At 43.3% G+C, this 15,162-nt stretch overlaps 1 protein-coding gene across 1 annotated transcript; it reads right to left on the bottom strand.

Annotated features, from left to right (window-relative positions):
- Positions 1 to 28: 28 nt before the first annotated feature.
- Positions 29 to 14,666, bottom strand: EFCAB14 (EF-hand calcium binding domain 14). Its single transcript, XM_072343025.1, has 11 exons — positions 14,350 to 14,666; positions 14,051 to 14,199; positions 11,507 to 11,652; positions 9,629 to 9,727; positions 7,544 to 7,654; positions 6,643 to 6,708; positions 5,651 to 5,842; positions 5,377 to 5,457; positions 4,194 to 4,305; positions 3,434 to 3,565; positions 29 to 2,592 (listed from the first exon to the last, which is right to left on the bottom strand). Exons 1-11 carry the CDS (start codon positions 14,529 to 14,531, stop codon positions 2,417 to 2,419), a joined length of 1,446 nt encoding a protein of 481 aa, XP_072199126.1. The 5' UTR covers positions 14,532 to 14,666; the 3' UTR covers positions 29 to 2,416.
- Between the last annotated feature and the right edge of the window lie 496 nt (positions 14,667 to 15,162).

Here is a 15,162-nt window from a genome sequence, read left to right on the forward strand (position 1 = left end):
TTCCGCTGCCGAATGAGCGAGAGAAGCGCACGCTACGAACGAGCTTTTATTGAGATAAATTATAAGTTACATGAGGAAAAACCGTGTGGTGTTCCGGTGTTACAAAGCCAGCTTCGCACGGACATGAGAAGCCGGTCACACGTTACTGAAACAAAGTACAGCACAGCAGTGAGCCTTCGGTAAACTGAAAACACAAAGCGATCCCTATGCAGGAGTCACCGAAAAATAACATAGCAACAACACGAGGTGGAAATGACGCCCAGCATCAGAGCATTGCAGTGGCACCGTGCTCCCACTGCAGCCTGGGCACAGCCGTCCCTCAGTACCAGCATGGTGCACCCCAATGGCAGTGCAAGGGCAGTTAGCAACAGAGCTCCTTGGCTGCATCAGAGCTCCTTGGCTGCGTATCTCAAGCTGTTCTCGACAAGCTCTAGCTGACAACTTCACTGCTGCTGTTGAAAAGCCTCCGAGAAAGTGCAGCATACGGTAACGAAACAAAACAGCAGTAGGTTCCCGCGTGGCAATACAATAATCCCTTAAATTTTAAGGTAAATCTCGTACAAATTATACTTCCAAAAATATTTTGCAAACTCTGGCATATGGCTATGATACAGTATGTACAAATAAAATACCAGAATGGTTACATTTTATTGCTAGGGTTTTATTATTTATTATTATTATTTGGTTAAGGAATTGTACGGAAGTGTATAAAAGGGGTGCAAGGAAGCAGCAAGAAGCGAGTATTGGCTTCTCGGCCTCTTAAAGCCAAGGTTGGTTGGGTTTGTTCTGAAACACTGCGCTTTAAAATGTCACATCAAAAGCATCTCCTTACTGGGTCATGTCAGCATTACCCAAATAGGAGAGAAGAGCAACAGTGAGAGAAGCCCAGGCAACGGGTAAAAGGGTTTCATTGTGCACATTCCTCCACTGATAGATACTTCCAGAATACAGTTACACAACTATAAACATCCAGCCCGAAGTTACGTAACATTCAACAGCTATGAACCGACTTCCACATAAAGTGATGTTTCGGTGAGGTGGGTACATTCAATTCACTAATCATGCAAATAAAAACAAACTCCCGACAAGATTAGTGATATTGTGAGCAGAATCAGCTGATTTGGCCCCGATCTGGCCTGCGAGATAACAGAGATTGCAAACATGCTTGGTGTTTAGATCCACCAGCATAAACACAACTTTAAGTGCCTCTGTACCAAGGAAGCCTCACTCACAAAGCACCTGTCAGTAGAGACTGCTGATGCAACCGCCTGCCCTGCCTTGTATATCCTTCTGTTGAGGAGAAGACAAAGGTTAAAGTACCAAGAAGCAATCACGCGCGTGTTCACCAGGAAAACAAACAACAAAACCAAATTAGCCTTCCCCACCTGCTCTCAATCCTACTGACAAGGAGCTTAACTCAGGGCACTTCATCAGCGACCTCAACAATAGCGGGTGGAAGAAGCCAGCAGCATCAGCAAACCTGATCACAAGGCCTGTAGTAATCGGTGACTCAGTGCACGTCTACCTGCACAAAGAGCAGGGTTAGAGCTATTGGGCTGCTACTCAGCAAGCTGCATTGAAGGCTTTTGCTTCTTCAGTATCTGAGAAAGTTCTTCAGTAGCTTTTTTCTTTTCCAAAGCAGACAGGCTCATCTTCAGAAATGTAATCTGGATGCAAACAGCAAAGCTAAAAGAATGCTGAAGTGAAAAACCCGAGCACTTGGTAGGTCATTGCTCCTGTAGGCTCGTGATATAAAAAACACATTCAACTCTTCCCTCTGAAATTACGTCCTGCTATAGATGCGCATGGTTCCTCTCTCCTTCCTTCCTCTGCCTAACTCCAATCTCAACCACGGATATACTTAGTTAAAACTAGAATTCAGCTGAAGCTCTCAACCGCTCCTTTTAGGCTCGAGTCTCTCATTAGAAACAGTTCACTGCCAGCACAACCCCTGACACTTCTCCTTAAATATGCATAATTTAAGCTATTTCAGATATTTACAAGCAGAAAAAAAGCCCGTCTTTACAAGACGGATTTCTTCCTGCTTTACGTAAAGTGCAGCTCTCTAATTTAAGGCAAATTGCAGTGAAATATAAAACCATCGTTTTATTTTGGTATGTACACATTTTTTTAAATTAAAAAACAAGAACTCCCTCAAAAAAAAACAAAGAATGACCAGCAGGTGCTTCTAAACGAGTCTGGGAATCTTCTGGATGGTAACACAGTCCCAATATTATGCCATATTGACATCTAAACCTGTAGGTTTCTCTTCAATTAATGCAAACAAAATAAGTGTCAATGTGTACAACCCGAAGGTCAAGAAAAGACTGGGAAAGTGCAGTGTGTTTTTTTCATGTCCCGTAGTTTCCTTTAGCTACAGTAGCACTCCTCCATATCTCGTTTCTAAACCTCTATCCTATACACCCAAAGCTAATCTCAGTTCTTCTAATGAGTATTTCTCATCACCATCTGTGTCAAATCTCTTAAAGATCTGTGAGTCTTGGGCTGCAGAGCCCAGCAGCTTCTGAAGGTCTTCAAATGACAGCTTCCCATCAGCATCTTCATGTGCTTTGTCAAACAAATCCTGAAGGTCTGCAAAGAGAACAGTGGTTCAGAAGTAATCCTTTGAAGCACACAGGAACACTGTACAAGTTACTCTTCCAGTTTTACTGCATCATGTGTTACCACATAGTCATTAAGCAAACAAAGCATCTCCAAACATGCAGTTTGCCTTCTGTGCTGTCAGAAAGTTCAGGAGGTTAAAAACAACAACACAAAACACGACCATCAACATCTCTCAAGTCTTAAAAAGAATAAAATGAGATCCCTATTTCTGGCCACAGTTAATAGCCCATTCCACCACTACCAACTGCATACAGATGCAGCTATCTTTCACAGAAGCAAGGTCTGAATGACTGTTGCCATACCAACAGCACAGATCCCATAGAGGGAAAAAGTGTCTATTCACTTTCTAATGCAAAGCAATGACTTTTCAGTGTCTGGAGAGACTGAACAGCAAGATCCAGAAAGCATTCATTCCACCAGGCAGCGCCCTCTTAAGGGAAGAAGGAAACTCCCTCTTAAGGGAAGAAGGGAGAAGAAAAAAGGAAAGACAAACAACAGACGCATTCAAACCTAATTCATTTTCCTACAGCATCCTAATTCTGACCTTGACTGCTCCCCCGGTCTCCTGGGCACCTGATGTAATGCACTCAAAATAGATAACTGACTCTAATGAACACACCTGTTTAAATCTCTGCTGCTCTTTTTGTTTATACACTTTTCTTTCTGTTACGTCTATGGTTCCCAAGCTTTTCAGCTTGACCAAACTTAACACAGAATATCCCAACACTGCCATAACTCCAGTTATACTTAATGTGTCCTGAACATGAAATGTATAGAGAAAGGAAAGGTCAGCCTGGAAAGGACTCACCTTCTATGCTGGAAATTCCTGGTAAGGACAGATGTCTCAGCTGTCTGTTCTTCTCTGTGCTGTCATCAGCTGACCTTGAAGCCAGCCTTGAAAGGTCTGTGGGCTTTGTCATAGTACTTGGACTACTTTCAACTGTTGCAAAACAATTTCTGTTAGTCTTGTTCATTCTGCAGAATCACAGTTAGCAGAAACAAACAAAAAAGCCCAGAAGAACTAATTCAAGTACTTTTTTTTGCAGCAGAGATGCCGTATGGGATGAGAATGGCGCAAAACTGTTTCAGAATACAGCAATGTTATGCACTTTTACTAATAACTAGAAGAATACAAGAAAGAAAACTTGATTTTTGGACAGTTAGACAACTTTCATCTTTCAGGCTGTACTTGGGAAAAGTATATTTGTAAACATCAAACACAGAACGACTGGTTGGCAATTGCTTTTTACTTCCTATTCTGGAAGCACTGAGTAAGCTTTAGTAACTGAATCGACATCTGCCTGCTTGGGTTGCTTTCACCACCTTCTCCCTCCTCTAGGCATGTATCATTGTCTCCTCCCATAACAGCAACTGCTGGAAAAGTCATCTTTAAACTTTTATATCTGTACACCATTTTCTGTGTCTTAGAGCTGCTTTCTGTGACATCAGCTGAACCAATCTCCAAAAATTTTAAGTAAATAGTGCAACTTATTCACCTTCATGACTTATTCTTTTAGTTACATGAAGAACATCCATTTTTAGAGGTTAATGTTACACAACATCCTTACCATTCTTTGATGTCTCTATGGGTCGGTCATCTTCTGGCTTACTTGCACGAGCATTGAGTAGCTGAAGCTTCTCCCTTAGATTTAATTCCTGAGAATCTCTGGTTCCTGCTTCCTGCATATGTGGAAAAGGCATTCGTTAAAAAACACTCCCTTCAATGCAAGGAGAAGAATTCATTTAAAATATCCAAGTACTTTTGATCAATTCAGTGCTTTCCAGGCTGATCAAGTTTTAAATCATTAAGAAGATTAAACATGAATTAAAAAACATATATATATATATATATATATATATGGAAACATGTAAAGGCTAAATTCCTATTGTCTATAAGAACAGTATCTAAACTTCAGTACCTAAACCTCCAAAGTAGGCAAGTATTTTGCAGACACTAATGTTGGCACTACTATACCTGTCAAGCAGATCACAGCTTCAGTTCACAGCAGTTCAAGTCTGACTTGGCAGCACAGCCAGGTCACTCATGTCTTCTTATCAGAAGATGGAAACTAACCTTAACCCCTCAAGTCCGACCTATAACTTCACCCTTCTGTTAAATCTGTTAAACCAGATCACAGCCTGTCATTAGGTTGTCCAAAGGTTTGTACAAAGTTCCCCTAAGTCATGCTTTGGCTGCTATTTCCTGAGGCTGTTGATGTGAAGTTAGAGCACTGTGCAAACTTGGCCATCGCTGTTTTCTTGACTTTCCTTCCTATTACCCTTTCACAATCTCCCCTATGCTGCATTATGATTATCAAAGATAAACATAAGCCCAATAAAGTGTTTATACACGGGTAAATGCTATAGCACCATGAACTCACAATAGTTGGACTAGCTTTGCTGAAAGCACAGCAATGCATTCAAATCGAGCCAGTTAGTAAAGTCTCTCACTGCAACAGACAATGGTCTGAACCTCCCTACACTTTCAGCTACATGAAAGGGTATTACAGCAGCTCTGCCATATTATTCCATACATAAGCAGAATGACAAGACTTTAAACTCCAGCCTGTCTTCCATCCTAATTCACTTCCTTTCCCCAGAATGGGGTAGGTAAGCAGTTCTTATACTTTTAAAAGAAACCGGATCAGATAAGCCTGCTTGCAGATCTTTTCTCAAGTCTCATTTAAAACATGACTTTAAGACAACGACAGGGTCTACTAACCCAGTATAGTTTCTGTTTCCTTACTTTACCTTTAGTTCTTTATTTGAATGTGTTCCATTAACTGGTTGATCTTCATTTTCCACTTTTAGAGAGGTAGTTGTATCATTCCCCTATAGTAAAAATGGAGGAGAGCTGAATATACTCACATACTTACTTTTTTTCCTATAATAAAGCTTTTTTCTTCCAAGTTTGCCAGGCATAAAGCTTCCCAAGTTTTATTTTCACTTCAGTTAGACCTTAAGAAGCTGTCTATGTGCTGTGCAGAACAAACTGAAACTAGCAGACACCCACAGTCATGCTTACCGGACTGGCAGACAAGTTGTTCCTTTTGTCCAGCTTATTCACAACAACAGAAGTGTTTTCCAACAGCATAACCCTCCGGCTGAGGTTACCAATGGCTGAATCCACATTTAGAAGCTTGATGTCATTCAACTTCTGGTTTGTCGCTATAGTATTATTTAGCTCCTCCAAAGCTGCATGGAGCGCCTGGCTTTCCTGAAATATAAAACCAAGACGTGTTGGTTTACCTGACTTCTGCAGAGCTATTAACAACATGGTGGCTGACCCAGTTTAACCAGGCACACTTCAGGCTGCCTGGTCACAGAAACAGTGGACACATTCAACAAGAAGCTTCTACAAAGTTATTCCAGCTTTCAAAGTTTGACTGAGATTTTCCTCAATGCTAACCTCTTTGTTGCTAATGCAATCAATTCAGCTGTGCCAGCAAACACACAAAGCCTATTCATCTCATCTTCCAGAGCAAGCTTAGTAACTACACCAATTATTTCTCCCCAAGAAAGCAGGTACTAGGCACATTTACACACTTTTGAGGAACATATACATTGTATTAAATATATTCAAGATAATTCTATGGTAAGCATGGATACTTCTTTTTTTAATCCCCTCTTCATTATTTCAAGGGTGACTCAACACACGCCTCTCCTAACTGTGCTCAGATTGGCAAGTACCTGCCATAAAATCCATTCAATAAAAAGCTTTAAAATCGTTCACATGAGCAAAGGACGCCGTCATTTGTTTGATATCTGATTTCTACCTTTCACTTAGTTAAAACACACCACAAATAGTGCTCTCAGGTTACAATACTTCCACGTTTGCACGTGCACAGAAACAAACTACAGTAATATTATCTCGTACTTGGTTTTGATGTATGCCATTTGTACTTTGCCTTTATAAAAAGCCATATTTGCTTTGCATACTACTACACAAAAAGCCCCACAGAATTTAAGTTCCACTGATACTGATATTGATATTCCTTACTCAGAAGAGAAAAGTACCTGTTTGCAGTTTTCTGTCTGATTTTTCTCAGACATCGGCAGAGTGACGGACTGTTTCAGTTCCTTCTAAAGAAAGAAGCAGAAAGTGATGCTTGTAACAAATACTAAGCTCTTAAGAACTGGCAGATCACAGCTAAAGATATATCACTATAGTTACTGTTGCTCATGTCTGCTGTGTGTGCAGTATTTTAAACAGGCTAATACAGCAGAAGGTCAAATATGTTGCTTTTAATTAAACCCCCCCAAAACTGACTCTTCTCCTTCAAAGAAGTATTAAGGCACACATTTTGCCACTGCCATACAGTCATATCTACCAAGTTTTTGCAGCACTCACTAATTAGTTTCATAAGCTGCATGTAACAAACAATAAATATTTGCAGATAAAATATAGCTGAAAGTAGTGCTGTATTGCACTGTGACTGGAAAACTATTTACGTGCTGTTTTTCCACTACAAAAGAGAGGGCAGCATAAATACAGCAAGAAATTTCTGGTAAGGATGGTCAATCATCTCATCCTCACCCACATCCTTAACTCAACCAGCAGATCATCTCAACAGTTTCACTTGTAGGAGTTAGTGCAGACCAGCTACCATTAGCAGTACCCTGCATCACACAGAAGCAGGGAGTTCCAAGGCTCTAAAACTAGTAGTAGAAAGTAAAAACCTATGGGACAGAAAGCTTAGCTAGGACTAATTGTGGCACCAGAAAAATACATACTTGGTATCATACAGGAGATGGTACACAAGGATGAACAGTGTATTCATGTATCAGCTGGCATCTACTGAGATTTGGAAAGCGTTTCGAAGACATAAGGTAAGAGCTCTGTGAAGTTCTTACACTTCTTTCAAATGAGGCAGGTAAACTCTGAATTCACCTTGTTAAACCAGCACAAATGTCTTACCACATCATTCTGGAGTATTTCTATGGATTTCTTGTATTCTTCAATAGCTGTCTGTATGTTTTCAACATCGTGAGAAACACTGGTAAGAGTGCTACCTATGGTCGCTACAGTCTGGAAAGAAAGGAAGAGAGAAATCTCAGCAAAAATCCACTGTTTCAATGCCCTGAACACAACGTTCAGTTGATGAAGCAGCAGGCAGACTGCCACAGAGACAACATCCTTTGCAAACAAAACAGCAACTATACCCTTGGCATCTCAGCCAAGAAATGAATGCACCCTACACCACAACACCCAAGGAAACCACAACTACAGCCTTCACATTCCCAAAGCAATGCAAACATTCCAGCATTAAAAAAATAAGTCCTGAGATAAAGACAATTTCCTTCCTCTCTGCATGAAGTATCAGTATTAAACACACAGATGCTGACATTGTGTATTTATCCTGCCCTAATCAGCTTTCAGGCTACTCAGGAGACACGTCACACATTGCAGAACTGGTCTGCTGAAGGTTGCTAACCTGCTTTCCAAGCCAGCACTGCCTTTATTTTTGTTAAACAGAAGAAGAGCATTGAAGCATCAGGAAAACCCCCTAAGTTCTGTGGGTACAGCCTGTGTGCTGTGACACCACTGCTGTTTCTGATTGCTGCAGCTTCATTCTTCCTTTCTCTTATAGGTAGGTGACCCAAAATGTAGCTGGGCACAACAAAATGTCAGGCAGAACATTTTCTCTTCACCCACCTACACCCATAGAATCATAGAATTACCCAGGTTGGAAAAGACCTCGAAGATCATCAAGTCCAACCACAGCCAAACCATAGTACCCAAAGCTCTCCTGAGATATACCTCTTCTGACAGAAGCTATTCCATCACCCAGAGAAGCTTCACCCAGCTATAGCATCCCCCAGAAGCTACAATATCTTCTTAGAAAGTATACTATATAAACTTTCACGTTGTTTTTTTTATTGCACCAACCTTATAAAACATACATGCAAGAAAGAAGGCATCAAAAGAGGAAAGGAAACAAATATCACATCTGACACTTTACTTCTATACAACAGGAGGGGCTGAAATGAACTCTGGATGTTTTTGGCACTGTCTTCCACTTTCACAAGGTGTGACCGAACAGACTTAACACAAAAAAAAGCCTGGCTGCTCAGCAGATCGCTGCAAGATGAAACCTGTCGGCCCTAAACCTTTGTACAGGTAGTACTGTTGTTAAGTGCAGCAAGATAACACTAAGTTTACTACATGAATTACATGCAGGACCTAAACTCTATTTCTATATGATTTATAGCACAGTGGAAATCCAGCATGTTTGTAACAGCTGTATAATCCTCCCAGAAAAGGAAATCCTAGCAGCCTGGTTAACCAAACTACACTGCTTGCTTTATGTATTTGCTTGTTGATGACATGATAGCAGGAATAGGAAGTGAGAAATGAAAACCTATAGAAACCACAAGGAAAACTGGACAGGCAACTGGCTTCAGCAGTAAATACTTATATTGGGCTAAGTAACAGAACTGCCATGGAAGACTAAGGAAAGTTTCAACAAGCCTTCCTTTAGCCATAACAAATAGGTCAGTAAAGAAGGCTCAAGCTAAGGGGCACAGGAAAACATATCAACAGAGGCCACTTCATATGCCTGCGTCACTCATTTGGGCTCATCTTTCAAGGAACGGTCAGGAAACATCCCAGTACAATGTATGCTTTGCTGTTCACGTACTGCAAAACTGCAGACAGACTTACGCAAATATCTTACATGACATTAAGAAGATAAGTAGCCTGAAGGAAAGCAACTTCCAAGTTAAAGAAGTGACAACATAAAGATAACCAGAAACATATCCATTTCCAAACAGGTGGAGCCAAGGCCTTCATTTGTTATCGTTGTTCTTTTTAAACATCTGCAAGACATTATCTTAGCATCAAACACTACCAAGTACATGCACTGCAGTTTAAAAGCAGTAGAGAAGCCACTATTTCACATGTAAAGTTCAGGTAAGTCCTGCTGTTCTCGCTGTCCCCAAGAACCCATCTGCAGGCCAGCACGGCAGGATGCACTTAGCAATACACATCTATGGTACTTGCCTTCTGGAGTTTCTCTACTGTGACAGGAAGAGAAATCAAATCAGAAGCAGACTTCACGTTGGTTTTGAGATGATTTACTGTTGAGGTCAGGAGTGATATCTACAAAGAGGAATAATTACAATCAGTCAGCACAAGCCTGATTGTGAACTTTCACATAATTAAGAATTAACTTTTAACATTAAAAGATAAGACAGAACTAAATATATATATACGTGCAGACACAAAACCCCCTTGTTTCTAGGTTAGGAGTCCTGCCTAGGCTATGTTAAAAATTACCAGCCTCTTGCAACAGAAGATGTTTGTTTCTTAAACTGAATGACAAGCATACGGCACCCTCCACCATTTTATATTCCTCCTCTTATTGCCAGGTTGCTGCTCAAGGAAGATCATTATTTTATATTGCGCAAGAAGCCTTTACATAGAGGAAACACTCATCTAGTTCTGCATTTAGCAATCACAAACCTGCCCAGCAAAACCATGCAACTTCTCCAGATGAGTGATGGACAAAGAATTTAATTCTTTGAAGTGGCTCCTCTCAACTGTTTCACCCAGATGACAAACATTCTATGAGCCTTCAAAACAAATTATTCATTCCAATCAAGAGGCTGTCAAACTACAAGCGACCACAAGCTGGTCCTTCATTGCTGCCATTACCACTTTAAGATCAATTTATAGACACCGGTAGCCGAAAGAAATGAAGAATCAGTTTCTTCATATTTGAGAACTGAAAAGTCAAGCACATAAAATCCACTTTCTTCTAGCTATAAGAAGGAGTTGTTTTGCATGCTGATATAAAAGGGACAAGATCCTAGCTTTACAATAGGCCAACCTTGACCAGCTGGTGTGCAGGCTCTAGCCTCACAGCTGTGGATATTGGCTGAAATAATTCCCAGCAGTGCATCCTAACAATTCATGGAAAAACAACAACTGAATTCTGGCCAAGACTGTGATCAGACCCCAAAGTAATATAAGGGACTGCAGGAACCATGTCCCAGGTATCTCTAACACCAAGAAGCAGATAATAGCCTTTTAAAAGTCCCGTTAAGCACCTAAACATCTGTGTACAACATGTAGTGTCAGATGCCAAAGAAAGCAAGTCAGGTTTTCAGATCTGTTTATGCACTTCCCACCCCTAAGCTCTCCATCACTGCATGGGGATGAAAACAACCCATCTGAGCAGGTAATAGAAAGCACCAGTGTCAGAGGTACACACACTTCTGGATACCACTAACTACGATCAGCCATGAACTGTCACTAACCTCTAAGGCAAGAACTTCAGTAAGAGCCTTCCTGGATGCTTTGTTTGAAGTGTGAGCTAATACATCAGCTAAGGAAACAGCTTTCAGTTAAGTGGCTTAGTTCTACCAGAGTAAACAGAGATAAGATTTACTCCAGCCTAGATTCTGAGTGAGTATTAGCAGATCTTGCATTCACAAGACACCAGTACTTCCTCTATAGCAAGATCACCTCACGCTGATGCAAATTAACTTCTCTCTATGCACACAAAGTGCTTGGAAATACCCTCCTTAAACCTGAAATGTCAAATCTGTCATGGTAAACGCCACAGTTATTTGGCAAGAAAACAAATAGCTGCACAGTTCTCTTTAAAGTCTGCCTCAAGCCTCCCCACTGGTTGCATAACTTTTCCTCTTCGCAATAAGTCTCCAGACCAACTGGACATTCCGTCTTCTTTGGCTTAGTATTAATACACCATTCAACTTTAAGAGTTCAGCATCTGGCCACAGAAGTCCTTAGAGAATGGCTCATGGCTGCATTAAAATGAGCACACAAGCTTCTTTATCTTGCTGGAAGGTTTACATCTTCTGTAAACACAACATTCAATTGATTTTTCAGAATGAAGCACTTAGTTCTCCTCACCTGTTTATTGATCTCGGTGATATTTATCCAAACTTTACTCAGCCCCAGTTCTCCGGTCTCGATTTGCTCTACTTGCTTTTGCTGCTGCACCAAATCTTCGTTCAGCTTGGGAATTTCTTGGAAGGATGTCTTTTGGTTAGACTCCACTAGACAGACAAAGAAAGAAATAAAACTAAGATACCCAAGTAAACAACGTCAAACAGGCAAGGAACAAACGACAAGCAGAAATGTCTACAGTTTAAGGCAGCAGCAACAGTTTCTACGTGAGTTTATTGCCGCTTCTGAACTAAATATTGGCTTGAAACAGCAGCTCACATCTGCAGTGAGAACCCAGCAAGACCTGACTGACACTTTGCAATAGTCCTGTCACCTCAGCAAGCTTCAACAGGGCTTTTTTTAGTGCTGTTATTTGGCATTGCTTTGACAGGGAGATAGGAAACAATAACAACAATAAACATGAACTACCAACATCACTAAGGCAAAGGAGACAAGTGAAACAAACCTCAGTGCCCCATATAAAGAGGTCAGTGGTAATGAAGTGAATTCCAAAGAGATTAACGTGATTCTTCCACGTGACAACAAGACAACTGAGAAAAATGGATATGCTTACACGCCAATATCTGTTGGTGTGTAACAAATCAATGGACACGTGCCTTGGAAATAAAGTCAGTTATTACTGCATTTAATAACAGAGAAGGGGGAATCCTAGTAAGCCTGAGAAATGCAGCTCTTCCGGGTGTGCAGTGACTAAGCTGTTTAGCTGCAAGTGTTGTTAGGCAACCCTAAATCCTCAGGTATGGGAAACAAGCGAGCAAAGCTTTTGAGCTGGAGATGACAGAGTTCTGCACAATCAGCACCTCCGCTCTGCAATGCTCCAGCACAAACTGCCATCTTCCAGAGCCCAGACTGCTGACAGTATGTGTCAGGATGAATTCCATGAGGGAAATTCCATAGGTTCCAAGGGGGCAAAGCCATTCAAGAGCACTTGATGCCCCTGGAGTGGAAAGCTAAGTACACAAAACCTGTGCACTTTCTAAAAGCCACTTCACCTCTCTCAAAGCAAGCTCTAAAGTCACTTCTAGAACAGAGGAACCTGCGCTGATAGCTCAAGATCCATCTGGTTACAATGTTCTTTGAAGGTGTGTTTTATGAGATGTGAGAGGCTCCTGTAAACAGCTCACTTTCTGCTTTGCTACTCTCACTGTGTACAGCAAAACTGCATTTAAGACTCCTCTACGGTGCTAGGAAGGTTAGATACTACATGCACGTTCTCAGCATCACTATTAACAACCAAATGGCAACGCTACAATGATTTCCACCCACTCTAAACGTCCTAGACATACAAAGAAGCCTTCTTTTACAAAAAAAGCTCTCATTTCGCACTCAGCTTGCTCAGAGGATGGCAGAACAAGAACTGCTAGAGCAATCTGCTCTTATGGGGGGGAAAATGGAGATGAAGGCTCAGAACACTGTTCATCCTGATCAGCCACAGGAACAGCGGACCTGCCTGACTTTGCTCCTCCTTCCACCCACCAGAGAGTTTATCTCTTGGAACCAGGTTATTCTTGATGTCTTTCTGTTGTTGCTGTTCCTGTTTTTAATGATGCCTCTCTCATCCAGCTTCTAGGGATACTACTTCAGCACCAAGGAAACGCAGCACTGTTTTGTCACCGCATGAAGGATAACGTGCTGTTTTTCTATCAGAGCTATTAAGGAAAGCACAAGCACATCTGTGGCGGCCAGACAGCGTGACCAAAGCGAACAACTGCTTTACCAAAGATCCTGCATACAGCATGAAGGATGAAACTTAACTACAGCAAAGCCAACAGATGCCATCGCATAGAACTTTTACTGCTAGTACACACCATGGCTTCAAGGAGCTCAGTGCATGAAGACCACAACAGGACAAAACCAGGCTCGGCGTGCTCAGAGCCACAAGGCAGTGCTGGCCAGCCCCAAGACTCCACCTTGGCAGACAGCTCAGCTATCAACTCAGCTATCAACTCCTCCCCACCTTGCAGCAACTTTACACACCCAACAGGAAGCCTCAGACACCCACAGCTGAGAACTTCTCAACAGCAAACACACTTCCTCAGTCTCCCTTTCAGGCTTCCAGCCTGAGCATCCTCAAGCTTTTCAATTCATTTCCAAGAACTTCGGCCTTGTTTTTAAGATCGTCTCAGGCAAAAACAATAAATAAAGACCAAAGTTTCTGCCTTTTTCAACAGATTGGATTTTATACACTACTGAAACAAGATACCAAAGCACAGCTTGTATCCAAAGGTAAGGCAAAGAGCACTTCAGGTAAACCTTGTCACTCAGAACCTCAGCACTACAGCAGCAGTTAATAGTACTGAAAACTTAAACGTTAACTTAAACAGAGGAAACTTGAGACCTACAGCTAAAAAGCTTCACATTACCTCCGGTCCGAAGTATCAAACTTGATACAACCCCACACCGCATGCAGCAGAACACAAACCTGAACAAACATGGGGGAACGAAAGCAGGGTAAACACTCCAAAGATATATCAGAACATTACTTACTGGTTCGGAACTTTTCCTTGATCACATCCAGGTCCTCCTTGAGAGCCACCTGCATCCAAACCAGGCCCACACAAGCCACCACGCAGGCGGCCAGAATGACAAAAGCACAGAGCGGGTAACAGAACTTGCAGCAGCGCAGGTAGTCCCCCCTGGGGAAAGCAGACAGGCACTGTAAGATCATCAGTCCAACCTCACCCCGCCATGCCCACGCTCCCCGAACCCCCCCAGGGGTGCCGGTGACCCCACAGCGGCACAGCCCCGGCCGAACCCCGCGGGCCGCTCCCCGGCCCCGCTCTCACTTGGCGCAGCGGCCCCGTCCTCCCGCCGCCGCGAACTCGTCCTCCTCTGAGCTGGACTCGGAGTCGGACGCGGGCGGTTCGGTGCGCAGCAGCCGGTGTCCCGAGCCCTTCTTAGCGGGCTTCTTCCTGCGGCCGTCGGCGGCCAGGCCGATGAGAGCGTTCAGCTCCTTGCGCTTCTTCATCCTCTTGTGCGGCGTGGGGGGCGGCGGAGCGGCCGGCGGCTGCCCCTCGCTGTTTCCTCCTCCTTCTCCTCCTCCTTCCGCCTCCGCGGCCCCCGCCGCCTCCGCGCCCCGACTCGCCAGCTCCGCGGGGCCCCGCCGCGGCTACAGGCGCTGCGTGGGGCCGCCGCTGCTCCCCCGCCGGCCCCGCCGAGCCGCGTCCCGGTCCGCCGCCCGCGCCATAGCAGCAGCCGGCGCCGCCGCGGCCCGCCCCTCGCCCGCCAGCAAGCCGCGCTCCCGTTGGGCGGCGGGACCCGCCCCGCCTCTCCGCTGGGGTGAAAGTGGTGTGAGGGGACCCGGGTTCGAATCCCTCCTCCGACAGGACCAGCACGCGGAGGGGATCGTGGGGGGAGAAATCACGGGTTCGAATCCCACCTCCACCAAGCAGGACCTTGGCTGTAGAAGAACCTTACCAGCGTCCACGGAGAGGGTGCTCCTTGAAAATATCACTTGTGGGCGCAGTGAAATGTCATTCTGATGTCAAGATACTATTATACTTGAGGTCGTTACCACTCATCCTATTGCTAGGCTCAGGGAAGACCATTCTATGTTTCTCCTATCACAGCCCTCCACAGCATCCCCTCATGTCCATCAG

Source organism: Excalfactoria chinensis, chromosome 8 (assembly GCF_039878825.1).
Source record: "Excalfactoria chinensis isolate bCotChi1 chromosome 8, bCotChi1.hap2, whole genome shotgun sequence".
Taxonomy (NCBI): Eukaryota; Metazoa; Chordata; class Aves; order Galliformes; family Phasianidae; genus Excalfactoria; species Excalfactoria chinensis.

Bases quoted from the DNA above. Each gene is read 5' to 3' on its own strand.
- EFCAB14 (XM_072343025.1), bottom strand. From the start codon at position 14,531: ATGAAGAAGCGCAAGGAGCTGAACGCTCTCATCGGCCTGGCCGCCGAC. The intron at 6,709-7,543 runs GTAAGACATTTG...TTCTTTCTTTAG, and splicing joins AAATACTCCAGAATGATGTG to AAGGAACTGAAACAGTCCGT. The intron at 3,566-4,193 runs GTAAGGATGTTG...GTTTTGCAACAG, and splicing joins CATAGAGACATCAAAGAATG to TTGAAAGTAGTCCAAGTACT.